This window comes from Podarcis raffonei, chromosome 3, assembly GCF_027172205.1.
Source record: "Podarcis raffonei isolate rPodRaf1 chromosome 3, rPodRaf1.pri, whole genome shotgun sequence".
Taxonomy (NCBI): domain Eukaryota; kingdom Metazoa; phylum Chordata; class Lepidosauria; order Squamata; family Lacertidae; genus Podarcis; species Podarcis raffonei.
This window is the reverse complement of record NC_070604.1, coordinates 53,877,939-53,905,808: the sequence shown is the minus strand read 5'-3', so window position 1 is coordinate 53,905,808 and position 27,870 is coordinate 53,877,939. Positions and strand designations below refer to the sequence as shown.

Here is a 27,870-nt window from a genome sequence, read left to right as displayed (position 1 = left end):
TTTAGTCCTTGAATCTGAAAGATGGAATAAATTAATTAGCAATGGAAATATGACCTTTTAGAAGTCAGTGCTTATACTGATGCAATTTGCAGAATGTTTATTTCAGACCATCTTTGTACATTGCTCTGGTTTGGATAAGTTTTTAAAACAACACATTTAAACTATAAACAATATTAAGAGCATTATGAGGTTCATGGATTTTTGTAGCAGAACACAGAGCCAAGTAAATTTTTGTAGTCATCACACAAACGGTCAACAAATATCTTTGGTCTGCATGACCAGTAGGAAATAACTATGGTAAACCATGATAAGCCGTGTTTATTTCTTACTGTAGTTTACTGTGATGTGCAAACCAAAGGTATAATAATAATAATAATAATTTATTTCTACCCCGCCCATCTGGCTGGGTTTCCCCAGCCACTCTGGGCTGCTTTCAACTGAACATTAAAAACAGAAGAAAACTTCAAACATTAAAATCTTCCCTAAACAGGGCTGCCTTCAGATGTCTTCTAAAAGTCAGATAGTTGTTTATTTCCTTGACATCTGATGGGAGGGCGTTCCACAGGGCAGGAGCGAAAAGGCCCTCTGCCTGGTTCCCTGTAACCTCATTTCTCGCAGTGATGGAACCGCCAGAAGCCCCTTGGCGCTGGACCTCAGTGTCTGGGCTGAACGATGGGGGTGTTTAGTTATAGTATTTAGTTATAGTTTTCCATTTATTGCAAATAAATCATTGTGATGTCTGGAAGAGTGAAGTAAAAAGATGAGATAATTTCATGGAATAGTTCATTATTCTGCCTACCTGAACAGCTTTTATGCACATGAAAGCACAGTCACTTGGGCTATGATTTATAAATGAAAACACCCTTTTCTTTTAAATTGACAGTGAAAAAAGCCGACAAAATATTTACATTATACACTTTCCTTTATGCTTCAAAATGCTCCTGCTGCAAGCCTAAGAAAGTAATGCTTGAATAATAAACAAATCCATTACAAATTCTTAACTGCAATGGGTGAGTTTGAAGTGCTCTGCTGTCAAGAATCTTGGGGCACAGCAAAGAGAGAGAGAGTGTGTGTGTTGAGGCATTCTGCTCTAGTGTAAATCCTACCTGCAAAGAGGATGAGTACGGATGTGCTTACTTAGCTCTTCCCCTACCCCATCGCTGTCTCCATCCCCGCCCCCCACAAGTTGGAGGCAGAAGTGTGAGGCGGGAAGCTGCCTCCTACTTGTGGAGACTCCCCACCTTAGATAATCATATTCCAGATTGTGGAGAATGACAGAGATAGCAGTGCAGGAGCAGAGCTTAGCATGCTTGTCCCTGCTCTCATATAGGCTTTATAGCACGGGTGTCAAACACAAGGCCCGCGGGCCGAATCCGGCCCGCCAGACCTCGTCATGTGGCCCGTGTAGCCACCGCCGGCCCCCAGCCTTCACCTTTTATTCTCACTTTTTTTTATTATTGACACAAGAAAGCCGCCTCTTCAGCGCATGCACAGCAGCCTACAAGCCAGAGAACTAGCGGCGCTGGCCGTTCTACACAGGAAACCTCCACTTTGCATGTCCTTTACATAGTCCTACAGATACAACCGGCCCTTTGAGGGTGACCAAACTGCTGATGCGGCCCCCGATCAATTTGAGTTTGACACCCCTGCTTTATAGCAACCAATGCGCTGAACACATCATTGCTTTCATAAACATGCTGGGAAAATTGCCCCAATACCATTTTTCATGCCACAGAATTTTTAGACTCCCATTTACTCTGCATCCTGGGCACTCCTTACCACTGGTTTGGGAAGGGGGGTACACACAAAATTAACCATAATCCACACCTAACCTCTAACTGCCCTGTCATGGTTTTCCCTGAAATACCACATTTTGATGCGTTTCTCCCTCCGATACCAGCTTTATCCAAGTTACGGGGAGGGGGAGACTCAGTAAAGTGTACACAGCCTCTTTCTCACATTCCTGTTCAAGAGTCCTGCCCACACAGATGCCTCTAAAGCAGGGGTGGGAAGCTTGTGCCTCTCCCGATGGTGCTGGACTATAACTCTCACCATCCCTGACCAGTCAGTGACCATGCTGACTGGGGCAGATGCAACAGAATCTGGAGGAGGTACGGGTTCCCCATCCCTGTTCTAAACCCTCTTACAATACACCTCAGGGGGCTGCCATTAGGGAAAGTCCCTGGTGTAGATGCATATACCGTATTTTTCGCACGATTGGACGCACCGGACCATAGGGCGCACCTAGTTTTTTGGGGGGGAAATAAAGGGAAAAAAATTTCCCTTTATTTCCCCCCCCAAAAGCAGGTCAGGGAAACCGAACCAGGTCGAGGAACAGCGGGATAGTGGCGCTGCGCCTCCCTGCTGTCCCCCGAGCTTGTGGGGCTGGCTGATGTCTGCCTGGCGCGAGGGGCGCTCTGCTTCAGGGCGCCCCACCCTCCGGGCGGCAGGCTGCTATCCGCAGCTTGGAGAGCCTTGCAGGGAACTCCTGCAGGGCTCCCCACCCTGCGGATGTCTGCCCGGCGCGAGGGGCGCTCTGATTCAGGGCGCCCCACCCGCCGGGCGGCAGGCTGCTATCCGCAGCTTGGGGAGCCTTGCAGGGAACTCCTGCAGGGCTCCCCACCCTGCGGATGTCTGCCCGGCGCGAGGGGCGCTCTGATTCAGGGCGCCCCACCCGCCGGGCGGCAGGCTGCTATCCGCAGCTTGGGGAGCCTTGCGGGGAACTCCTGCAGGGCTCCCCACCCTGCGGATGTCTGCCCGGCGTGAGGGGCGCTCTGATTCAGGGCGCCCCACCCGCCGGGCGGCAGGCTGCTATCCGCAGCTTGGAGAGCCTTGCGGGGAACTCCTGCAGGGCTCCCCACCCTGCGGATGTCTGCCCGGCGCGAGGGGCGCTCTGATTCAGGGCGCCCCGCCCGCCGGGCGGCAGGCTGCTATCCGCAGCTTGGGGAGCCTTGCGGGGAACTCCTGCAGGGCTCCCCACCCTGCGGATGTCTGCCCGGCGCGAGGGGCGCTCTGATTCAGGGCGCCCCACCCGCCGGGCGGCAGGCTGCTATCCGCAGCTTGGGGAGCCTTGCGGGGAACTCCTGCAGGGCTCCCCACCCTGCGGATGTCTACCCGGCGCGAGGGGCGCTCTGATTCAGGGCGCCCCACCCGCCGGGCGGCAGGCTGCTATCCGCAGCTTGGGGAGCCTTGCAGGGAACTCCTGCAGGGCTCCCCACCCTGCGGATGTCTGCCCGGCGCGAGAGGCGCTCTGATTCAGGGCGCCCCACCCGCCGGGCGGCAGGCTGCTATCCGCAGCTTGGAGAGCCTTGCGGGGAACTCCTGCAGGGCTCCCCACCCTGCGGATGTCTGCCCGGCGCGAGGGGCGCTCTGATTCAGGGCGCCCCGCCCGCCGGGCGGCAGGCTGCTATCCGCAGCTTGGGGAGCCTTGCAGGGAACTCCTGCAGGGCTCCCCACCCTGCGGATGTCTGCCCGGCGCGAGGGGCGCTCTGATTCAGGGCGCCCCACCCGCCGGGCGGCAGGCTGCTATCCGCAGCTTGGGGAGCCTTGCAGGGAACTCCTGCAGGGCTCCCCACCCTGCGGATGTGTTCCCGAAGCGCCGGGCGCTCTGCTTTCAGGGCGCCCGACGCTCCGGGAAGCAGGCTGCTATCCGCAGCCTAGACATCCCTGCGGGATCTCCCGCAGGGTTGCCTAGGCTGCGGATGAGTTCCCGAAGCGCCGGGCGCTCTGCTTTCAGGGCGCCCGACGCTCCGGGAAGCAGGCTGCTATCCGCAGCCTAGACATCCCTGCGGGATCTCCCGCAGGGTTGCCTAGGCTGCGGATGAGTTCCCGAAGCGCCGGGCGCTCTGCTTTCAGGGCGCCCGTCGCTCCGGGAAGCAGGCTGCTATCCGCAGCCTAGACATCCCTGCGGGATCTCCCGCAGGGTTGCCTAGGCTGCGGATGAGTTCCCGAAGCGCCGGGCGCTCTGCTTTCAGGGCGCCCGACGCTCCGGGAAGCAGGCTGCTATCCGCAGCCTAGACATCCCTGCGGGATCTCCTGCAGGGTTGCCTAGGCTGCGGATGAGTTCCCGAAGCGCCGGGCGCTCTGCTTTCAGGGCGCCCGACGCTCCGGGAAGCAGGCTGCTATCCGCAGCCTAGACATCCCTGCGGGATCTCCCGCAGGGTTGCCTAGGCTGCGGATGAGTTCCCGAAGCGCCGGGCGCTCTGCTTTCAGGGCGCCCGACGCTCCGGGAAGCAGGCTGCTATCCGCAGCCTAGACACAGCTAGCGGAGCGCTAATCCCGAAGCTTGGGGCTGCGGAGCTCAGCGCGCCCCAAGCTTCTGGGTGCCGGCAAGGTCTAGACGGCTAGCGGAGACCTTGCCGGCACCCAGAAGCTTGGGGCGCGCTGAGCTCCGCACGCCCCAAGCTTCGGGATTAATGCAGCGCTCCGCTAGCCGTGGGAGAGCTGGGTCTCCCACGGCTAGCGGATAGCTTCCTGAAGCCTGGAGAGCGAGAGGGGTCGGTGCGCACCCACCCCTCTCACTTTCCAGGCTTCAGCGAAAGCCTGCATTCGCTCCATAGGACGCACACACATTTTCCCTTGCTTTTTAGGAGGGAAAAAGTGCGTCCTATGGTGTGAAAAATACTACTTTAGAGCTTCTGAAGCTGCTCATACTGGCACATTCATTAACAGAGAGGCAAACTGTACAAAATGTGACAGTCCAAAACAATCCCTTTCTCTATTTCGCTTGGAGAAGCCCCTATTAAACGACACCAGCCACAGTATTTATGGGTGTGATAAAATATCTCCATCTAGTGGAATTTCTAGGCAGCGGTAGCAAAATAAAAACCAGTAAATAGTTTCATTACACATTTCACTCTTCTGTCATTTTTCTGACTCTTTCTGTCCTGTTCCTTTAATTCTCTCTTTTTCTGCAACTCCGTTATGAAAGGTGTCAAATTAAGTCTATAACAGTTTATGGTAAGTAGCTTTGAATTCAGAGTGGGAATTCTCTTACTGTTTTCTTCCTCTTGTTTTTCAGGGAAGGAGACTGGTGGGAAGCCCGTTCTTTGACTACAGGAGAAACTGGATACATTCCCAGTAATTATGTGGCTCCAGTCGACTCCATCCAAGCAGAGGAGTATGCTTTTTTAATTTTATGGAAACTGTTTAAAGCTGTGCTTAAAGAAAGTGCAAAAGATTTTGTGTGTGATTGATTGGGGTGATTTTCAAATTTCACATTGGTTTCCTTCTTCAGCTCAATGATAAATAATTGGGTAAATTAGTGGAAGGGGGAAAACTAAACTCATTCTCATTAGGTCAAAGTAGGAGCACCCGAAATTTCTTGGCCTGAGTGTCCTTCATGTTGCAGTTGGTATGTCAGTACAGAAGACAAATTGTATAAATTTTGCACATGCCAATTCACTAGAGATAAAGGCGTAATAATTGCAAGCTGAACAAAATTTTTATAATTGTGACTACAGTATTTAAATGTAAATGCTATGGGAATTTTTTTACTGCATTTTCAGTACTGTGCAAGGTCCATTGAAGTTGAAAATTTAAATCTTAAACATGCATATTTATTCAATGGTTTCTAGATCTGCCAGCATAAGTGGTTCGGTTTGGAAACTATTCTGAATGCACATTAAATAGCTGTATCCTTCTGTTCTGCATTGTGCATTTCAAATAAATGTCAGGAGTCAGGTCTTGGCAGTTGTCACCACAGGTACAAGTTGTTCATATTTGCATGAGCCACGCATCATGCTAAGCCAAACCATGGCTTTGTGTGAACGGATGAGTGTACAGCCTCCCAGAGAAATTAATAACTTTACTCTCTCTCGAAATATTTTTTTTTTAAAAAAAAAAAGTCTAGTATCGCCTTAGAGACCAACTAAGTTCATTCTGGCTATAAGCTTTTGTGTGCATGCACACTTCTCCCTGGTCATTCTGTTTCTGCACTGCACAGAGCTAAGACGTGGCTTGGCTTAGCATGTTGTCTGAAGTCAGCTCATGGTTTAGCTTTTTCAGAGAAACTCTGAGTCATAAGCCATAGAGCAAACCTTGGTTACAGCTCATGGTTAGGCTGAATAGAGCTAAATCATGATCCCAGGTTCAGGCCACCAGATAAGCCAGGCCATGACTTAGTACAGCGCAGTAGCAAAACCATCAGAGAGGATCAAAGTGGCCATGAACTCTTCTCAGAGAGCCTGCTTCAAACTAGACCAGGGGTAGGCAACCTTCAGCCTGCTAGATGTTACTGAACTACAGTTCCCATAAGCCCTAGCAAACATGGATAATGTCTAGGAGATGGGAGTTGTAGTTTGGCAACATCTGGAGGCTCATAAGTTCCCCGCACTCCCATTTATATCATGGTTTGACTTTTCATGAGGTGAACCGTACTTTTGACTGCTATTGCAGTTGTCCTTTTCCATCTTCTGCTTCCAGAAGAGTCCTGTACCATTTACTATCCTTAACAGGTTTCCAGATTGTATTTTCAGGGCACAAGATCCTCACAAATCACCCTTAAATAACGTCCTGTTTGTACAAATTAAATAATACTGCTGAGCCCTCTATTTAAAATGAAATTTTCTTTCTTGGTGTTTTTGATAGATGGTACTTTGGCAAACTTGGACGAAAGGATGCTGAGAGGCAGCTGCTAACATTTGGAAATCCTCGAGGAACTTTCCTGATTCGTGAGAGTGAAACCACCAAAGGTAGTATGGCCGGGGGTGGGGGTGGGGGTGGATGCTTACAAAGCGATGAGCTGATAACAAGTGGGACCTAATCTATCAAGCATACATTGATTTTTTTGTTTGTGCGACCTATGAGTGTCAGTGTTGAGTTTACCAGTATTTGGTATTGAATAATCATCATTTCTAGTTCATTACTTCTGTACTTCATTACCTTTCCTAAGTATAGAAAAGCAACTGCAGGGTTATGGGGTGATGTCTCCAACTTTTGCTGCATGCTTGTGGAATTTTGCAAAGCTCAGAAAAAGAAATTTATATTCGACACAATAAATAGCAAACCACTGTTTGCAATTGGTTAAGAATTTGATCAAGTGTATCAATATAATATATATTTAAAAGAAAGGGAGGACGGAGGTTGAAGATGAAGGGATCCTGTGCACATAGATAGCATTTATAGTATGATTTCCTTTTAGTTTTGCTTAAGTCATCACTTAAAGCATGCCCTAAACATGAGTTTTAAACTGTTATGCAATTCAAAACAATCAAGCAATTCTTTATTTTTTTAAAAACCTATACAGGTGTTATAATTGTTGTTCAGAGCTGACTACAATATAGAGGTATCACTTATCTTAAAATACTGAAAGTTGTAGCTGTAAATTTGTATATCCAGCAAGGTCTTCTTTTGGCATACATTATATATGATGCCTTAATTATGCCTTTTGTAATTACAGTGAATGGTCTTTTTTTCCTTTGGACTGTAATATGTTATCAAAAGAATTTAAATTACTTTTAGTTTGAATTAAGACTATTTCCTTTACTTCTGATTATATGTAGCTTTTAAAAACTTGTTTAATAGGTGCCTATTCATTGTCTATTCGTGACTGGGATGATATGAAAGGAGATCATGTCAAACATTATAAAATTCGCAAACTTGACAATGGAGGATATTACATTACAACCAGGGCACAATTTGAAACTCTTCAACAGCTTGTTCAGCATTATTCAGGTAATTTTGCAGATAAATGTTTGGTATATATTCTCAGTTCCTATAAGGTATCAATAGTGTATATAGAACTTTTTTCTGTATAATACATTTAAGAATTATTCATTCATTCATTCAATAATTTTGATATTATTCACCATGAGGTACCAGAGCAGGTTGCAACAATAGAATATACAATTATAAAAACAGATACAATTGCAAAACACATTAAACTGTTCCAAATGTAACACAGCAATATCTGATGAGAGCAAATAAACAGTTTCCTTTTAAAAAACCAAGAAAATAAAAGCTGCTTTGCACTACATAAGCAATGTTCTTCATTAATTGCACTGCTAGAGTACAAAACCACAAAGAAACTATTGGGAACATTGACTGGATAATTCTTGCTAGCTATGTAGCATATCAGTAATTTTTCTTTCTTTGATGCTATCCAGTGTTGTGCAACCAGACTTCTGCTTATACAAAAGGACTTCACTTTCCTTTCCCCCATCCTGCATCCCCCTAAGTGCCCCCCAAATCATTTTTAAAGGCAGCCCCATATAATTTATTACAGTAATCCAAACAAGAGGTTGCCAGAGTATGGATAACTGTAGTAAGGCTGTTTACGTCCAGGTAGTACTGTACATTATAGTTAACATGCATGTTTTATTACATTGATTTCCATATATTGTATCTTTAGTAATAATCCATACTTTGCATTGTAGCACAGCTGTGAAATAATTAGAAATGCATGTCTGTATAATTTGCTTAATCATTTAAAATAGTTTCCTTGTACTTTTATGTTGTGTATGTTGTTCCAAATGCGCTTGCGCACATGCACACACATTTCTATAAATATTCTGCAAAGTTCTTATATTCAAGATGTTTCCTACCATTATTTTAAAGTAAATTTATTCATAACTATATTTAAAATTGCTTATTCTAGTCTAGGATATCATAACTATAATGGTGCCTAAGATTGTTCGATCTTTAAAATGTTTCATAAACTGTAGGGGGAGGGGAATCTGTTTGGGATTATTGCTGCATCATTTTATTTCTGTTTGTAATATTACTCAGAGCTTCTCTGAAAAGACAATCTGACCTTCTATTTCTGCTTGGTCTAAGGTTATGCTAACTAGAGAAGCGCTGACAATTTATGCTTCAACTATTTCTTAATATTAATCCTACGTCTACTTCTCATACATTGACTCCCTGTTTTGCATTGCACCAAAGCCCTCAATCTTGCTTCTAAGATCTATTTATTCTATCCCTATACACACTCAGACTTTCATACTCTAATACTTTGTGGTTTCTAGTCTCAGCTCTTCTATTGGTGTAGTGCTGGAAATGTTATCTTTGACAGATTTTTGCCATTGGTAGGAAAATATGTGGCTGCAAAGACATTGGCTTCAGCCTAGAAATTTGGGTGGCTGTTTCAAATCGAGGTGTGATGGCTGGTGAGATAGAATGGAAAGCAGTAAATTGCTGCCACTGAACAGAAACTGAGAGGGTGGGGTGTCTGGGTAGCCAGTTTTGTTTTGCTTTTTAAGTACAGGGCTGCTTAAAACTTGTGTAGAAGAAGGAATTTCAGCAGATATAGATGGTCATGCAAGTCACATCTATTGAAATTCCTTCTTCTATGCTGGGAAGCTGCTTAAACTTAAAGGTGGGCCTGTTTGAGGGTATTTGAAGCAGGGAGAAGCATCTCCCTGCGGTGTGCAGGTGTGCTGCTGATGAATGGCCAGCATCTCTCTCTTTGGGTGTGGTCAATTACATTAGCCAGCAGTGTATCTGCATGGGTGCTGCATGAGCCACTGCCTGTCTCTGCTGCCCACTCATAAGGGCGCAGGCCTCCCCTCCCTGTCAGTGGCAGCCATTTGCTGCTTTCTACTCTACCTCACCAGCCCCTGCCAGATATGGCTGTCAGCTCTTTTCCTCTACAGCTCCTAGCTATGTGTTCTGTCCCAGTACTCCTTCCTCTTTTAGACTACCTCCCCCCCCCCCTGGCCTTTTGCTATGAAGGTCACAAACAAACAAAATTCACAAACAAACAAAAAACCTCTGCCTCAAGCTATGGTTTTGTTTCCATTGGGAACATAATTGGCCATGTTGCAAATTCTGATAGTGTTAGGAAAGCAGTTTTGAAAATTCTTGTGCCTAGATTTGAGCAAGCTCATAAACAAGTTGCAAGATCCTCCACACATATTCTGGCACTACACCACCCTGAACTGTCTATTAATTGGTTTCCCAATTAATTCTTTCACCCCGTCCACCATTTCTCCCTTTTCTTCTCCTTACCTGCCAAAGTTTGCTGCATCTGCTCCATGTTTATTTCAGAAAACCCCATTTAAAAGATTTACAAACTCTAGGTCAGGCTCCTGTGTATTATGATAAGAGGTATAACATGTACCTATCAGCTCCAAAGAACAAACTTGATTGTATTAATAGCCATTAATTGATTTTGTCTGATACCCATGTATTTCTGCACTCATGGGTGAAAAGAAAAACGTTTATTTATCATTTATTTATAATCTGCTCTTCAACCAGGTCCCAGGGCAGACATATACAAACCTAAGCAAGAATTAAGCAATAAAATTAAAACAGCATAAAACAAAATGCAGACTTCAGTTACAGATAGCACCAGCAGCAACAGCTGAGGGTCCCTATAGAGAAAGTCTGCTCACAAACTCCTGTCCCATGAATCTCATTGTGCTTTGGGACCACAAGCAGTGCTTATCCTACTGATCTTAAAACTGTAGCAAGTTGGTATGAGAGAAGGGCTTCTTTCACATAGTTGGGGCTTAGATCATTTTGGGCTGTATTAGTTTTAAATCAATTCCAGCTTTTTTTAAAATAAAAACAAGGCACCACAAACTTGCTTCTGGGCATTTGTTTCCCCATGTCCCTTGTTCCTAAAGCACCAATTATGACAAGTAAATCATATATATTTACCCAGTAGTGGACAATCCAGTAGCCACTACTGCATTTATATATTAGATAAAGCCTTCCAGGAGATACTGCAGCCCATCAAATAGCTGTTATTTTAACAATCCTACAGTTTAAATGTCCTTTTCCTGCCTATCAATATTTGTCCTCACTACTTGTGTTAATTCCTGACTTGGAACCTCTTAACACATTGTAAGAAAGAAGCAAAAAGTAATATAAAGTAACACTACAAGGAAGCAGTTGGGGTAGGTAGTACTGAGAGTGGGTAGTGCTGTGATCTAAACCACTGAGCCTCTTGGGCTTGCTGATTGGAAGGTCGGGGGTTTGAATCTGCACCATGGGGTGAGCTCCCATTGCTCTGTCCCAGCTCCTGCCAACCCAGCAGTTCAAAAGCATGCCTGTGCAAGTAGATAAATAGGTACCGCTGCGGTGGTAAGGTAAACAGCGTTTCCATGTGCTCTGGCTTCTGTCATGGTCCTCCGTGCACCAGAAGCGGTTTAGTCATGCTGGCCACATGACCTGGAAAGCTGTCTGTGGACAAAAGCCAGCTCCCTTGGCCTGAAAAGCATGAGTGCCGCAGCCTCATAGTCGCCTTTGACTGGACTTAACCATCCAGGGGTCCTATAGCTTAGCTTAGCTTAGCTTAACTTAGCTTAGTTTAGCTTAGTTTAGCTTACTGGGGTGATAACTTTACAATCAGTCCATCTGTGATTGTTTGTGTACAGACAGGGAGCTGATTTGCGGGGCATGCTAAGCCAAACCATGGTTTGGCGAGACTGCCTGAACATGCAGGTTCCTGGAAGGGAGCTCCCAGCCATTTTCTCCTCCTTGGTCCCTTTTGCTGCTATGCCAAGTTTTAGAATCAGGACAGGGCAAAGTGGCTGCAAGCTCGTCTTCAGGAGCTCACACATTTGTGTGGAATTACTAAGCTGAAGTTATTTTCCCAGCCCCACCTGCCCTACATGCTTCCTTGTAGCTCAAAGAATTCTACAGACTTTTGTCATGCCAACCATTCTAAAGATCAACATTACTGTGAAAATACATTCATGGTGACATTAAAATACAAAATGATGTAACATGTATGGCATCCATTCATGGCCTTCTTGGCTTGGGATGGGGAGAGGAAACACAAATCTCATCAGCATGTGCTTCTTCTTTTAATGGAAACCACAATTTGTAACTTATTATGAAAAGTAAGATTCTCATAAAGGTAATACAGTTAGACTGAGGTGTGAGGATTTTCATTTTATGTGCTGCTTTGTTTTTTTAACTTGTTAAATAATTTGAAAATTTAACGAATAAATAATTTATCAAGTCAGACAGTATTAAATGAATATTTTGAACTACATTATGCCAGTCGCCCATAAATGCAGAATGTTGCAATAATAGGAAGAAACTAAGAGATGATTTATCCACTCCTTATGCCAAACAAATAATGGGATTAATAAATGCCCTTGAGTGAATATTTCAAAAGTGAATGTTTTAAGTGTACAGTTTGTTTATCTTCAAGCTTTTGGGGGAGAATGCTACTAACAAATGATGTAACTTGTTTACTAGCATTGTTTTTCTTGCTTCCTGTGTATGTTTCATGTTTGTTACTCTTTTCTTTTCCCTCTGCTTCACTTCTGCTTCATCAGAGAGAGCTGCAGGTCTTTGCTGCCGCTTAGTAGTCCCTTGTCATAAAGGAATGCCAAGGCTTACTGATCTGTCTGTCAAAACCAAAGATGTCTGGGAAATTCCACGAGAGTCACTACAGTTGATCAAGAGACTGGGAAATGGGCAGTTTGGGGAAGTATGGATGGGTATGCAGAGAAAATACATATCTATATATATCCCATAGTCTCCCAACTTTTGGGGGCAAGTATGGAAGATGGAATGTGGAAGCAAAATGAGCCATGACCAGCAACATCAAAGAGCAGATGTCTTCGATTACTTAGGATAACATGCTTCTGACTTTGAAAACCTTTCATTCTGAGCACTGAGTAATTTATAGACGAAGAAGAAGAAGAAAGAAAGAAAGATGATCTCATATGCTCTCCTGGCTCTATATGTCAGGTTTGACAAACTACCTTCAGCTTAAGAATCAAGCTTCACACACTCTAATCTGTTAATTATGTAAAGGTTGTGATGAGCCTTCTACCTCGAAATTAAGTGAGCATGGGCACTGAAGGACAAAACCACCTTCCATCTTTCTCTGTGCATGTAATAACTGTGTGGATTATAAGTATTTCTTTTATTAATTTCCTTTCCTGTAGAAAAAGCTGATGGTTTATGTTTTAACTTAACTGTGATTGCATCGAATTGCACTCCACAAACTGTCGGATTGGCTAAGGATGCATGGGAAGTGGCGCGAGATTCATTGTTTCTGGAAAAGAAGCTGGGTCAGGGCTGTTTCGCTGAAGTGTGGAGTGGTAAGGCAGTGGAAACTGTTCTGTTTGGGATAGATAACTTTAAAGCCGTCATAAAAAAACCTGTCCGTTTCAAAATCAGAAAGCTATCATTAAACGAAGTGAAATAAATCTAAAGTTAGTGACACCTAAATCTAAATTTTTTATATGGTCTCTTGATGCCTAGTCTGTCAACTTGCTAGCTGTGCAAGTCCACATGGGCTTTGAGCAGACCACACCAAGTGCTGCCTTTATGCAGTGTCACAAACTGCAACACTGACATTGCAGAAATTTATTTTAGCACTGCAGGCAAATAATACAGTACATATCCTTTGTATTTGGTTGAATACAGCCCTTTGTACCAGTTCCTAAGTTTCAGCATTTGTTAACTAGTCCCAGAAATGAAATCAAGATTGGGGCTATGCAAATATGTACTGACTAGTTTGTCAATAGTTCCTATTGAGTTCTATGAAACAAAGTAAATGACCTATAATTTGAAATACATCTGAAAAGGGAGAAAACGTGCTCCAGATTTCAGAGTAACCAGGGTCAGGCAGCACTGGGCAGGGTGAAGCTCACCGAAGAGTTGTCCCCAAGTTCACTTTTCTACATATATATGTATGGCTACCACATGTCAATGGGGAAAAGTAAAGCACTACATTAGGAGACTTCATGGTAGTGAGGAAAAAACCTTCACTCTGTCCTGTAGAGTCAAAAGAGGTAGGACATCTTTGCTTACCTGACCTGTCAGCTGCATTGCTGCAGCCTGCTGGGGAGGAGGGGTGAGATGGCAATGAGCTCAGTAGGTAGGAGCAGGAGATTGGTTCTGCCCATGCATTTGCATCACCTGGACCTTGCTACCACCTCAAGTCTCTCCCTGCCAATAAGCCACAGTGATACCAGTGACAGGAGGTCAAATAGTCATGGTGCCTTGCCTGTGTCTACTGCCTCAGTTCCTATCAAACTGGTTACAAATAAGTAGCTAAGCAACCCTGGGGGTGGGAGTTGCATGAAGACTACCTATTCTTCAGAATACGTGAGAACAAGTTGCTTGTGTGTATTAACATCTATAGGCATGTCAGCATAGCCCCTTTATGATCCAGCTTTCTCTTTTCAGGGGAGGTGGAATCTATAGATAGTTACCAAAAAAGTATTGAGCTAATGTGTGAATTCCTGCATTAACACACTCATCATTGTTGGTTCAATGCAGAACTAAGAGTGAATGAATTCCTTAGCTCTGTGTTTTATTTTAAATAAAAAAACACTATGTGATGTGCTGTTTTGGCCAAAGCTATCTATATATTCTTCTTCCATTAGGAAGTCTTTTTATAATGAATTCCCTCAAATAAATGGAACTAATTTTAGCACTGAAATATCAGTCTGCACTATTCAGTCAACTAAATTAGACTTCTGCTGATTTGTGTAAGGAGCTCAAAAATTATGGCCTCTTTTAATAATAGAAGCAGAAAAATTTATTCCAAGTTGCTCAGGGCTGTGTCTCAGCTGTGCAATAACAGTATGAAGTAGATTAGCCTAAGATCAATGGCTTGTCCTTGGTCACTTCGTTTACAACAGAGAAGTTAAAACTAGCTTAGCATATGTGTATTCATCCCTTTGGCCACTACAGTGTATGGATCTAGATTACAGTAACTGGCAACCAAAAAATGCACAGCCTCATTAATGTCCACTGCTTCTTAGATGTCTCACTTACTGATCTTTGCTATTTCTGTTCTTTGTTTACCTACTGCAAGTAGAGTCTTGTGAGTTCTGCGGACACGGGATGTTTCTGCTGACAGCATTTGTGGGTGTTTTGTAGGTACTTGGAATGGAAATACTAAAGTGGCAATAAAGACTCTGAAGCCTGGCACAATGTCCCCAGAATCATTCCTGGAGGAGGCTCAGATCATGAAAAAGCTAAAACATGACAAACTGGTCCAGCTGTATGCTGTGGTGTCCGAAGAACCTATCTACATTGTCACAGAATATATGAGCAAAGGTAGGTTAACACCATGCTGCTTGTAGATGTGAGTCAGGAATTACTCTCTAGCTTGATTAATGCAAATTAGCATCACCTTCAACCATTTGCTTACCCATTATTTTTAAAGCTACCCATTTGAAGTAATTGTTCTTTATTGCATTTTTTCTCTCTCTAAGAAGCTGAAGGTGATATAAATAGTGACAAAAGGTGATGATGTACACAAGACTGGGTGGATCCAGAGTGTGATAAACACATCTTTGTGGGAATAGGTGGTGCTTGGCACCTTGAAAGAGGCCGTAGCATGGTCAGTTCAGGGGAGGGGACCCTAGACCTGATGGTGTTTTAACGACTACCGGCTAGTCACAAATACCTCTTTTTGGGCAAGGTCTACAAGATGGTTGTGGTGATGCCATTGCCAGCATCATTGGAAGAAACTGGCTTTCTAGTCTCATTCCAATCTGGGTTCACAGCTGGGTTTGGGACTGAATCAGCCTTGATCACCCTTTATCAAGAGAGGAACACTGGAGGTGCAGCTCCCATCAGCTTTTGATACCATTAATCATGGTAACCTGGACTGTATGAGAGATGCATACTGGGGCACTGTTCCGCAGCGTTTCTCATCTTATCTCCAGGGAATATGATTTTGGAAGAGTGTTTCCCAGAGACCTGACGCTAGAGCTGTATGGTATCACAGGCCATTGAGAGTGAGTTTTAGAAGATTTGAAGCAAGGTGCCTTTAGTACCCTGATTATATCCAGCTTTCTCTATAACATCTCAGCTGGGAATGGGTGAGCAGGCCCTGGACCAGTGTCTGGATGCAGTGTTGGGCTGAATGAAGGCTAATAAAATGAGCCTGTATTCTGGCAAGATGGAAGCTCTGGTGGTGGGTTTGAGAAGTCAGTAAATTGCCTGTCCTGGATGTGATTGCATTCTCCCTGAAGGAACATGTGCATATTCCTTTTTTTTTAATAAATTTTTTATTGGTTTTTCAACATATAATATAAAACAATACAAAAAACAAACACTAACAAACAAACATATAAACATGTATAATTTCACAAGTTTTTTCCATATACCCAATTTCAGCGACTTCCCCATGCCTCCCTTTTCTGCATCCCTATTTCAAATTTTTTCAGCAACCCCTGGTCTGAATTACTTATTGATTCCTTTCTTTAACCCTTTTTCTTTCTTCTTGTCCAATCATTTATCGCTGCAAATCTGCTTTACTTAAACCATGACATTTTAACACTCCATAATCTTACAAGAATTTTTAAGATAAAGTTTAAATTTCTTCCAGTCTTCCTCCACCGTCTCTTTCCCTTGGTCACGGATTCTGCTCGTCATCTCTGCCTGAACATGTGCATATTCCAGTGGTGCTCCTCAATCCAGTTCTGCTGTTAGAGGATCCAGATTACTTGACAGACCACCCTGTCTAACCCTTACATTTCAGTAGGTCACTGCATACTGCAGCAGAGTTTCTGCTTCAGGTCTCAAAACTATCAAGACTCAAAGCAGGGCTTTCAGTATGGCTGCTCCTGTTTTATGAAGCAGCATCCCAGTTGAGATACAACAGAAACAATTGAAGAATTTTTTTTGTTTTCGGCAAGCTTTTTCAGCTGGATGAAAAGATCTCTGCCTTATATGTTAATTTAGTGTTGTTTTTAAGCCTATATTTCATTTACAGTCATTTTCTTTTTTTCTGTTTTAAAATCTATTTTAGCTGTTTCATGTTGCCTTGAGACTGCTGTAAAAGGCAATTCATAAATAAGTTCTCCTCAGCCATATTTTATCCCGTTACAATCCTGTAAAATAGGTCAGATTGGCTGTACTAAGGCCACACATTGACTGAGCTTCATTGAATAAATGATTGTTTAAACTAGAGTCTCCCTGGCTGTAGCCTGATACAGTCAAACCTTGGTTGTTGAATGTAATCCATTCCGGAAGACCATTCGACTTCTGAAACATTCGACAGCCAAGACACAGCTTCCAGTTGGTTGCAAGAGCTTCTTGCACTCAAGCAGAAGCCACGTCGGACGTTCGGCTTCCAAAAAACGCTCAGAAACCAGAGCATTTACTTCCAGGTTTTCGGAGTTCAGGAGCTGAAACATTAGAAAATGGAGCCATTTGAGAACCAAGGTTTGACTACACCATATTGTTGAAAAAGAATGTCTTGCTCAAAGCCTATTCCCCCAGATGAGGTTCATGTCTTGGTGGGTATGCTGTCTCTGGCATTTCACAGCACTACCCTCTGCTTGCTATCTTTCATTGCTATCCTCTGCTTGCTCACAGGACAGTTTAAGGAGGATTTGACCTGCCATCAGCATGCTATACCTGAGCCTCTACATTACACATTTCCCCACTGTTCCCCATTGCATTGTTGAAGCAGTGATGGAGAATGCCTCCTTTAATTATTCTTGCGTTGACTCGTATAGTATAAACATGGCCTCTGGTTTCTTTTGAGTGTTGAATTAATTGATTACTCATTAATTAAACTCTTAATGAGTAAAGAAAACAGCCTTTGATTAATTGGAGGGTATAAAAGTTGCCATTTACTCCATGTCAGAATTAGATATTTTGTGGGTGCCAAGTTAAGTGGGGATTAGAATTCAGTCTGATAGTCTTGACCAGAACACACCAGCGTTACCTGTGTGAGTGAATGAGGGTTGTTGATTCATTTTAGCAATCTTGAATCCCTCATCATATACACATGAAGCCCTATTGAACAACATATTGAAATTAATTTAATCAACTTTAATTAAATCATGTATTTAGCCAAAACACTAAAATAGTACTATTCCCCACAAGGCAGCTTAAAAGAAATTATGTAGGTACACACAATATATAGTCACATGAAAGGGCATTTGTTTCACAAATGGCAATGTTTACTTGGACAGAATGTGTTTCTTCACTAAAACCTTTCTGGTCCCAGAGCATTAAAACTGCCTCTGTCTTCCTGCCCCTGTTGCTTCTGCTGTACAGTGAGGACTGCACAGAATCTCCTTGCATATCACTGTCAAAACCCCTCCATATCTCTCTATATAATTATTTGCATGCATATTTTTCTATGCCCACTTGATTGTGGGTGACAATCTAGCAAAGAGTTTTAAGTTGCTATTTTTAAGTGCTAGAAAGGAAACATACTTTTATGTATTTTTAATTGTGTTTTCACTTTGTTGTCAGATTGTTTTCCGCATCCCTTCTCAGACTGCTCTGAGCATTTCCTAGCAACCATGTTTTCATAGAGATGAACATCTGCTTTTGTTTGTTTGTTTAGGACAGAAATCATTTTTAAAAAGAATTTTGCGAAATCTAGCACTTTAGATATTACTTTTGTTTTTTGAAGGCATGGATGATTCTGTAAGTTATGGTTCAGGGCACAAAAGATTAACCCTTGCCTCTGTGCTACATTCTTCTTACAGAATAACAAAGAATAGAAATCCCTTTTTAAGATTGGTGATATTATCACAACCACTTAACTCTTTTTGTCATTTCAGTGTTGAAAAATGGTCCATTTCTTTCTTTCCCATCTTGCTGTTCCTAGCTGCTCTGCAATCCATACCAGGCTATTTCCCCTTAACACTGTATCTTTAAATTTTTATATATTACTCCATCTTATTCTCTCTTAAATGGAAAGGGTTATTGATTTCCACTTCCTAAGGCAATTGTGGCTCCATGGATTTGCTGAGCTCAGGCATTGCCGTGCGATCTAGCCACTTTCTCCATCAGGGAATGCTTAACGAAGCATTCTGAACTGACCTTCTAAATACATTACCTGCATAGAAGGCCTCTGCAAGGTATTGTTAGGGTGGTGAGAACTCATTTTAATGATGAGTTAGCCATGCATGGGCACTGGCATCTTTTACCTTTTAAAAAATATTCATACAAAGTAATTGATTGATCTTGTTAAAGACTCGCTCTTTGTTGGGTTTGCTCTGATTTCATGCAAACTGATACTAAAAGTTGTAAATTCAGAGTAAAACACTGTTTTCCCTTCTATTTTGTTTTGGCAAAGGGGGCTTTAATAAGCTGTTTTACACTTCCCGCTGCATTTACATTTAGGGATAAAAGAACTATATCTCGTTAAGTATTCTTGTCTTGTATTCTATACCCAGAAACATAGTTTACTGAATACACTTGATAGAGAGGTAACTTTGGTGATAGTTAATGAAAAGCACAAAGATCCTGGTGATGTGATATATTGGCCTGCTTTGCACCATGGCTTAGCACAAACCAGAGAGGAGGTCATGGCCACTTTGCCCCTTCCCAAAAAGTTTGCTTCTGTGCTGAGCTAAGCCATGGTCTGATTTAACATGTTGTTCAGACCCAGGATGGGATTTAGCTCTCCCAGACAAACCACAAACAGTAAACCATAGGCTAAATTTTGATTACAGCTCATGGTTAATCTAGAGAGATCTAAATCAGAACCCCAGGTTCTTACTGCATACAAAGTCAAGCCATGGCTTAGCAGAGTGCAGCACAGAAGCAGAACTGGAAAGGTGCAAAGGAGCTGCAGTCTCCACACTTGCATGTCCATGCGAAGACATAGTTTGGTTTAGTGTGGCACACAAGCCAGGTTAATGAAAATTATAACAGTTTCTCAGAATGCACATTTCTACGTTGCTCAAAATGAATTTCACTCGCCAGAACCCAGGCACCCTAAGTAAAGAAATCTCAAAGCCTAATCCCAGCCAAGTGTCAAAACAGCAAGACATCACACTTTCAACATTTGTGTGCCCACCTGTCTCTATATGCAACTATGTATCTTTCACTGTATATTAAAATGGAAATTGATGAATGGTATTAAGTGAGAAAAGGTGTGAGCAAGGCATAATGGCCAGTCCAAACAAGGCATATAGTAACTTCTACAATAATATTTTTGGAACGATTCTCATGAATCCTTTTCATGAATATATGTAGTCTCGTAATCTGGGGAACCGGGTTCGCGTCTCCGCTCCTCCACATGCAGCTGCTGGGTGACCTTGGGCTAGTCACACTTCTGTGAAGTCTCTCAGCCCCACTCACCTCACAGAGTGTTTGTTGTGGGGGAGGAAGGGAAAGGAGAATGTTAGCCGCTTTGAGACTCCTTAAAGGGAGTGAAAGGCGGGATATCAAATCCAAACTCTTCTTCTTCTTCTTCTTCTGCCCATAAATGTTTAAGATGGAGCGTACAGGCAACTATGACAGCACGATAATCTTATGCTGGTGTCATAATAATAATATACATCAGGAGATTTTTAGGTTGGGATGGTTAGGTATTAGAAAATCTGGTAATAGGTTTGAAGTATGAAAGTAGGGTTGTAGTTCACTTGCATTAATCTACCATTTCAGATTCTGTAACCATGTAAACTCCATCTGGTTATCTTACCTGAAATCTTCCATAAATTGTATAACCTACACTTAAAAAAAAAAGTATCATTACATTCAATGAAAAACATTGGTGTCTATGTGTTGTCCAGCACTGAGTACCTAAACCTCTTTCAACCCCCCTTTTTTGTATTGCATTGCAGGAAGTTTGCTAGATTTCTTAAAAGATGGAGAAGGAAGAGCTCTGAAATTGCCAAACCTAGTGGATATGGCAGCACAGGTAAATTTTGACTATGTGCTTAGTACAATGTACTCATGTCAAGGTTCTGTGTTCTTTATTAAGTAGAGAGTATTGTAAATCCAACAGGTTGCTGCAGGAATGGCTTACATTGAGCGAATGAATTACATACACAGAGACCTGCGTTCTGCAAACATCCTGGTGGGAAATGGTCTAATATGCAAGATTGCTGATTTTGGACTAGCAAGATTAATTGAAGACAATGAATACACAGCCAGACAAGGTAGGATAAGTAGTCACTATAACTTTTACTGTAGCTTTCAAATATGATTGACAGAAAAACATGCCAAAATCTTGATGGGTTTTCTTCCTACTCATCTAGTGTAAAAGAAATGTGAATCAATGTTCAATTTACAAGTACAGATTATGAAACTGTTTATCAGTTCCAATACACGGGAAATGTAAGTGTTATTGTATAATATATGACCTCTTTGGCCAGTTTGATCAGCAGTTTTCAATAAGAATTTCTGAAAGACAAAGAGGAATGGGATTCTATTGCTGAGTGTAAGGAAAAACGAAACAGACCCTAAACCAAGCATAGGCAACCTCAGCCCTCCAGATGTTTTGGGACTACAGTTCCCATCATCCCTGACCACTGGTCCTGTTAGCTAGGGTTCATGGGAGTTGTAGTCCCAAAACATCTGGAGGGCCGAGGTTGCCTATGCCTGCCCTAAACTCAGTACGATACAACAGCATAAACTATGGCTTGTGTTGGATGGCTGCTCAAGCAGGCAGCAACTTGTGCACATGATCTTTATTTTCTGGCGCCTCCCCACCACAGCTCTCTGTACCCCCAAAACCATCTCACATCGGTTGGGTGCCTAAATCATGAGGGCTGTTTAATGTGGGGCTGCAGTGCAAAGGGGAATATCCCAAATTTAGGCAATTCATCCCCTGCACTGCAGACTCATACAGGTCCATACAGAATAGCTCCTATTGTTCAGAATGCTTTTGACCCTACGGAGAGAAAGATCAGCTGTGTGAGCTTAAGCAACCAATGGATAAAACCTTGTCAAAGGGAACAACAGCTATAACTAAAGTAGAATATTATTTCCTTGGTGTACTGTTAAGAACATTTTAGAAGAAACTGCTCTGTAAATTCTTCACTCCATACATATGGATCAGTCCATATAGTATTTTTTCTCTTATGGATTAGTACAGCCAGCATATCTTGAAATTTATCATCCCAAGGAAAACTAAACATAACAGTCAAATGTTATGGTTGTAGCATGATCATGTAAAAATGAATCATGCAAACCAATTATTTCCTTGTTAGTTTCTAAATATTTTATTGGTTGAAATGAATTTACTTCACAATATGTACCATTCTTTAATTCATAGCATAATTAAACTATCCTACTTTGACTTTATCATATCTATTTGAATACAGTCCAGTATAATTGCCAGTGCAGTGCATAAGGACATACAACCCACAGTAAAATCAATACAGTAGAGCAAAAACTAAAATAAAACAAATTCACAGTTAAAAACCCTCAGCAGATTAAAAGTAGTAAATAAAACAGTCTAAAAATGAAAAAAAAACAAAAGCCCAAGAGAACACCCAAGAAGCCCAAGAGAAGAGGTCTTACTGGGCACCAAAAACATGTAAGCCAAGCAAATTTCCCTAGTGAGAGATTTCCACCCACAGGGCTTCACCACTGTAAATACCATTGAGAACAAAATGCTAGACTGGATGGGCCTTTGACAGCAGGGATTATCATATGTTCTTAAAAGGTCCTCTCTGTGGAGTTGAGCCTCCACTAATGACCTTGCTTTTGTGAAAAGCATTAGGAACTTCTCTCAAAGGGCAAACTTAATATCATTGTCTGGGCCCACAGTAACCAAACTGCTTTGCTAATAGTTCCCCCAAAAATGTATGCTCTATATAAAAATGCAGAATTAAATGAATGTTGATTGTAATACACTTGCAGATTCTTCTGTAGATTCTTCTGCATATACATTCTGCAAGAGGAAATTCTATAATCAGCCTGAGTTACATGAATTAATGCAGACCTATTGGCAATGACTTCTCTATATGCATTCAAGAGCCTGTAATTCAGATCACTGTCTGGAGTTTCTCCCTTATATTTAAAATAATTTTTGAAGCAAGCTTTTAAATACTGGAGTATTGTATAGATTTCCCCTTGCTCAACATCGCTTAACTCCAGAGGGGCTGTTGATGGCATAGTAACACTTTGAAGCAATAGCTGTTTTTGTATGTTTTCCCCCACGACCCTCTCACATAGATTTTCCAGAGGGATGCAGCTGGGGGATTGTCGTGTTTATCTAGCCAGCTACTGTTCCTATGGTGTCTCTGGCACACAGGAACAGAAGACTGGCTGGGAAAGTATGATACAGGCTGGCAATTGCTTTTGGAGACAGGAAGCGCTTGTTTCTGTTAAGCGTTGAAGGTTGCATGTCAAATACACTTGGCTTTCATTTTTTTCCTCTTGCCACCTGATAGTTTGTGTACTTGACATTAATAGAACTGACTTCCTGCCTCTTCCACTCTCTAAAAAGTGCTCCTATGAATCCCTGAATAAATTGCTAAAGGAAGCAGATGGTGTTGATACCCATCTCCAGTGGTCCTATAAGATGTGGTACTATTCGTTGAGTCTGATTTTTCAGTGTTTTTCTAACATTTACACTGACTATTTATAAGAGCAAAATAGGCCTGCAAACTTTATTTCCTATCAATCATGTGGAAGCAACGGGTGGACATGCATTGACATGTGGTTTCCCTGGCATGCAGCAAAAGCTGTCCCTGCCTTCTCACTCTTCCCTGCATAGTGTTGCAAGTCTTGATCACTATGAATGAGTGATCATGATCTGCAGGTGCTTGACAAATTAAATTTCTGTGAATTCCTTTGTGAACTAGGAATCTAGTCCTCCCAGACTTATGTGTGGATTGGAATGTAACTATCCTTTGGATTTTGCCCTTTACCAAAACATATTTGAAATGCATATTTAAGGGCAACATTCATTTAGAAACATAGAAACGTAGAATGCATGATAAAACACAACTTCAGTACCAATTTCCATGCAGATCATCTTTTTTAAAAATATCATAGGGTTGCCATACGTCCAGAATTTCCTGGACATATTTGGAAGACTGCAGTCGGAAGCAGTTTTCGTGGCGGTGGACGTATGGCAACCCAACCCAAAAAAAGCTCAACTTTTCTGTCCGGATTCTCACTGTTTGAAATATGGCAGCCCTAACATATTATGGTAGAATGAACACACTTGAAATTGACATAGACTGGAAGGTTGGTATACAGATTTAATTAATAAATAATAATAAAGACTGATCCATCTGTCCCTGTTCATGACACACCCACACAAAATGCCTGCGTTTTCATATGTAATTATGTATATTTTGAGGGGGGGAAATAAGCTAGTTTTACAAAAATGAGACTCCCCCCCCCCCAGGGTCTAACTGCAATGCTGGATGGAAGGAGCAGGATTTTCAGGGGGGTTGACACTTGGGGAGGAAAGGCTTAACCCTTTCATTGCAGCATGCTACTATGGTAGAAAAACAGAAAATATAATACAAACCATAAAACAATATTGAAAACATTAAGCCAATAAAAATTAAAAACTACAGAAATAAAGTGGGCTAATTCATGAAGCTTTGGGAGAAAGGAATTTTCCCCCCTACAAAATATTGGGGCTTGCTTCACTTACAGGGGATATGAATTCTGAAGAACTGGTGCAAACAGTGATAAAATCATGTGCTCAAGTGACAGCATGCTTCACCACTATGGCATGCTGCACTATCAGCAAATCTTCATCCACTGACCTCAAGAGATCAGGGTGAAATTAGAGGGCAAGGTGACTTCACAGATACCCTGGTCAGGAATCACGTAGGGTTTAATACACAAGTAGTAAAACTTTGAATCTGACATGCTAATAGCTGGGGAGAAGACAGGAAAAGGGGAAGCGAGAAGATGGGTGTTTAGATGGGTATTACAGGCATGTGTTTGAGAGTGATGTGAGGTTCCTCACTTCTCCTCTAGAAACCTTTAACGATACTTAGGTGCCTTTCCATATGCGAGCATCATGTTCAAAATAATTATGCTTCTAGATTTTGCAATAAGAACAGGTAGATTTTGATGGTGCCAAATGCACCCTAATTTCTGATGATCACACACACAAATTGCTGTCATTTATATGCAAATATACCCAGAAGCATCATGTTGTAAATATGAGAAACAAAAGAAAAAAAGCATGTTGTGGCCTGAAGTTGATATTAAGTAGAAAGAAGCTTTGAATTATTTCCCCAAGTAAAGAAATGAAGTGACCTCCTACCAGCCACTGATACCTCAATGGTAGCTGCTTTGTTCTCTCCTAGGTGCAAAGTTTCCAATAAAATGGACTGCCCCTGAAGCTGCATTGTATGGAAGGTTTACAATAAAATCAGACGTCTGGTCCTTTGGAATATTGCTGACAGAGCTAGTAACAAAAGGGAGAGTGCCATATCCAGGTAAGGAAATAAGAAACCATGCTAAAAATGATTTCAGACAATTATGCGAGTTGGGTGAAATCTGTGGCTTTAATGCTTGGATCCCAACAAATTATACGTGTGCATGGCAGAGCACCAACAAAAAACCCCCACCTCATTTCAGGCAGCAAAAACAATTCTACCTGCACACAGAGATCTCCTCCGCATATGCACTGCACTTCAAATCCTTGCCATAGTCGAGAGGCCATTTCTCTCAATTGTAGTAGCCCTGTTTGGGCATTATCTGAACTCTGCTCAGATCACACAGGGGACATGTGGGTACGTGGGCTGGCTCCATCCCTAGCCTTATCATCTCCACCCCTGAACTTTTCACGTCGAGTAGGAAGATCTGAAGGGGGATTTCTAAGTGTGTCTGGCTAAGCACACATAGAAGCCTTCCCACAATCAAGAACCCTGTTCAGTCAGTGTTCCCAACCACGGAGGGGGGCGCTTCTGCATGTGTTCTGCAGACCCACAGGAAATCCTCTCCAGAACTTTGTACTCCCCAAAGAGATGGGGACACTCAGAGAAGGGTTTGGGTGCATGGCCCCGCTGTGCTCTTCATGTGTTTGCAGCAGACACCTGACAACACCTTTTCTGAATCACAATTTTGATGCACCTATAATTTAGGTGCCATCAAATGCAAATTTAAGTATTGTTCATCCACAAACTACTTTTAGGCACTCCAAGTACTGAATTTGCTATTCTGTTTGATAGTTCTGGCACGTTGAAGCCACTGACCATAATGATAATGTGTGATAAATACTTCATCTTGGTATCTGCTACTGGAGTCCTGACAAGATGATGGTGGTTAAGGGAAATATGCCCAGCCCTATTGCTTTTTTCCAAACAAAATTCATTTTCAGTACATCTCTCTGTTGTTGTTTTTGCAGGTATGAATAACCGTGAAGTCCTGGAGCAGGTAGAACGGGGCTATAGGATGCCATGCCCTCAGGATTGCCCCATCTCCCTACATGAGCTCATGATCCACTGCTGGAAGAAAGACCCAGAAGAGCGCCCAACATTTGAGTACTTGCAGGGTTTCCTTGAAGACTACTTTACTGCAACTGAACCCCAGTACCAGCCAGGTGACAACCTGTAATTTTTCTGGTCTGTGCAGACTACAGTTATCAGGTGTTCCGACTGCAGCTGACAAAGGCTGACTAGCTACTTCCAAAGGCTGCATCTTAGAGCACCAAAAAGCACTGGAGCCAGAAGCTGAGAATTCCCAGACCTAACCTGCCGTAAAGATCTGAATGTCTTCTATGAACAGAAAAGTGAACACTTGATTTTGTTCTTCATCAGAGACTCAGAAACTGCATTGTTTTGATGTTATGTAAACTGCAAAATCTTTGTTCAGTGTAAATAGTAATTCAGTGCCAATAACATCCTAGTGCTTTCCTTTTTTAAAAAATAATAATAATGCAAAGTTATGTGATTTTAACTAGTCTTCTCCTGATTCAACTAAAGTATTATTTTCCAAAAGTGGCCTCTTTTTGTCTACATTTTTTCACGTTCTAACAAAATAAAATCAGGACCAGTGTTTGGGGATTTTGGTTTCGTTTGGTTGGTTGGGTTTTTTCCTTTTCCTTTTTTGCTTTTATATATAAGATATATGTAAAATATATACATACTTGTATATATAGTTGTGGGTGCTACTGCAGAGGAAACTCATTTCAGAAACGGATTAGCCATAATGCTGAAGCACCCAGAAAAAGACTAATTTCCTTGTAGACATGAAACACTGGTGAAGATTCTGAAAGCCAGTGACTGAATTTTTGGCTTTTGCCAAGCATGACTTTTTAAATTGGATTGCACTTTTGGGTTTGACTGTGTACCTGTAGGTCGTTGTAACTTTTGATCTTTCAGAAATCATGTGCAGCATTTCCAGCAACTTTTGCCAACTGCGTGGTTTGAATTTGTGATCAAAATTTAATAACAAACTTATTAAAGCAAGAAAATGCGCCATTACCTGTTCAGACTGGAAGACTGAAACTGCAAGTACTTTCCTGTATCAAAATATGTATACTGAACATTTTCTGATTTTTAAAAAAAATTAATAAACATTGCAACTACATGCAAATAGTCTCAACCTCATAGCATTTTAATCATGTCCCCATGCTTAACCATTCATCAGGCATCCACTAGAGTACCTTTTTCACATACCATAACCCATCGTAAAGTAGGTGTTTTAAATGTCCTGTACTGCTGATGAAATTACTTTCAATATGTCTGCAAGTGTTTCAGTGGAATTACTATGCACTTCTTTTATGGGGAAACGGGGAGGGAATGGAGGGATACACACAAGTATTACTTTTTCAGTTGTCTGTATCAGCCTTGGATACCTTCTTTTCTTACCTTTAACCAAAAAGAAACAAAAAAGCCGCATCCTTTCTATGTCTCTTTTAAGTTTTTTTAAAAAAATAATTTTAGTCTTAATTACATTTTGTTGTTGTTTTTATTTGCAAGTTTACATTTTTTAAAATGTTTAACCGTCTTAATTTAGTAATTAAAAGAGTATTTTACATTTGGATTTTTGTTCTTTCATTTAAATCATAGCCAGATGGAGGTTTGTAGCAGAGGATGAGTGTCCTTGGCCTGTTGGCTCTTGCAGCAGCCTTGTATTATGAAGCTGATGTGAAACAGCTGGGATTCAGCCTAAGAGGGTGGCTGGAAGTGAAAGGCTTTTGTACTCTTATAATTATTCAAGAATTACTTTCTTTAGCGTGAGTCTTTGTGCACTATTGTCAGAAGGAAGGAAGAATATTTTCTATGTAGAAATAAATATATTTTTCCCAACGTTCGC

General features: G+C 42.2%; 1 protein-coding gene and 1 long non-coding RNA gene across 12 annotated transcripts in view; both read left to right on the top strand.

Annotated features, from left to right (window-relative positions):
• FYN (FYN proto-oncogene, Src family tyrosine kinase) overlaps positions 1–27,597 on the top strand; it is a 114,499-nt gene extending 86,902 nt beyond the window's left edge. For 8 of the 11 annotated variants that reach the window (XM_053381702.1, XM_053381695.1, XM_053381698.1 and 5 more), the window contains 9 exons: positions 5,021–5,119; positions 6,589–6,692; positions 7,525–7,674; positions 12,234–12,398; positions 14,800–14,979; positions 20,469–20,545; positions 20,633–20,786; positions 24,915–25,046; positions 25,958–27,597. In XM_053381702.1, the coding sequence (XP_053237677.1) occupies positions 5,021–5,119; positions 6,589–6,692; positions 7,525–7,674; positions 12,234–12,398; positions 14,800–14,979; positions 20,469–20,545; positions 20,633–20,786; positions 24,915–25,046; positions 25,958–26,166 (1,270 nt within the window). In that variant the 3' untranslated portion in view covers positions 26,167–27,597. Of the gene's footprint in view, positions 1–5,020; positions 5,120–6,588; positions 6,693–7,524; positions 7,675–12,233; positions 12,399–12,851; positions 13,008–14,799; positions 14,984–20,468; positions 20,546–20,632; positions 20,787–24,914; positions 25,047–25,957 lie in introns of all 11 variants that reach the window. The other 3 variants (XM_053381704.1, XM_053381703.1, XM_053381705.1) reach the window with 3 other exon arrangements.
• LOC128410448 (uncharacterized) lies at positions 20,793–22,071 on the top strand. Its single transcript, XR_008329508.1, has 2 exons — positions 20,793–21,186; positions 21,218–22,071. It is a non-coding gene; the product is annotated as an uncharacterized LOC128410448 (long non-coding RNA).
• Positions 27,598–27,870: the final 273 nt, after the last annotated feature.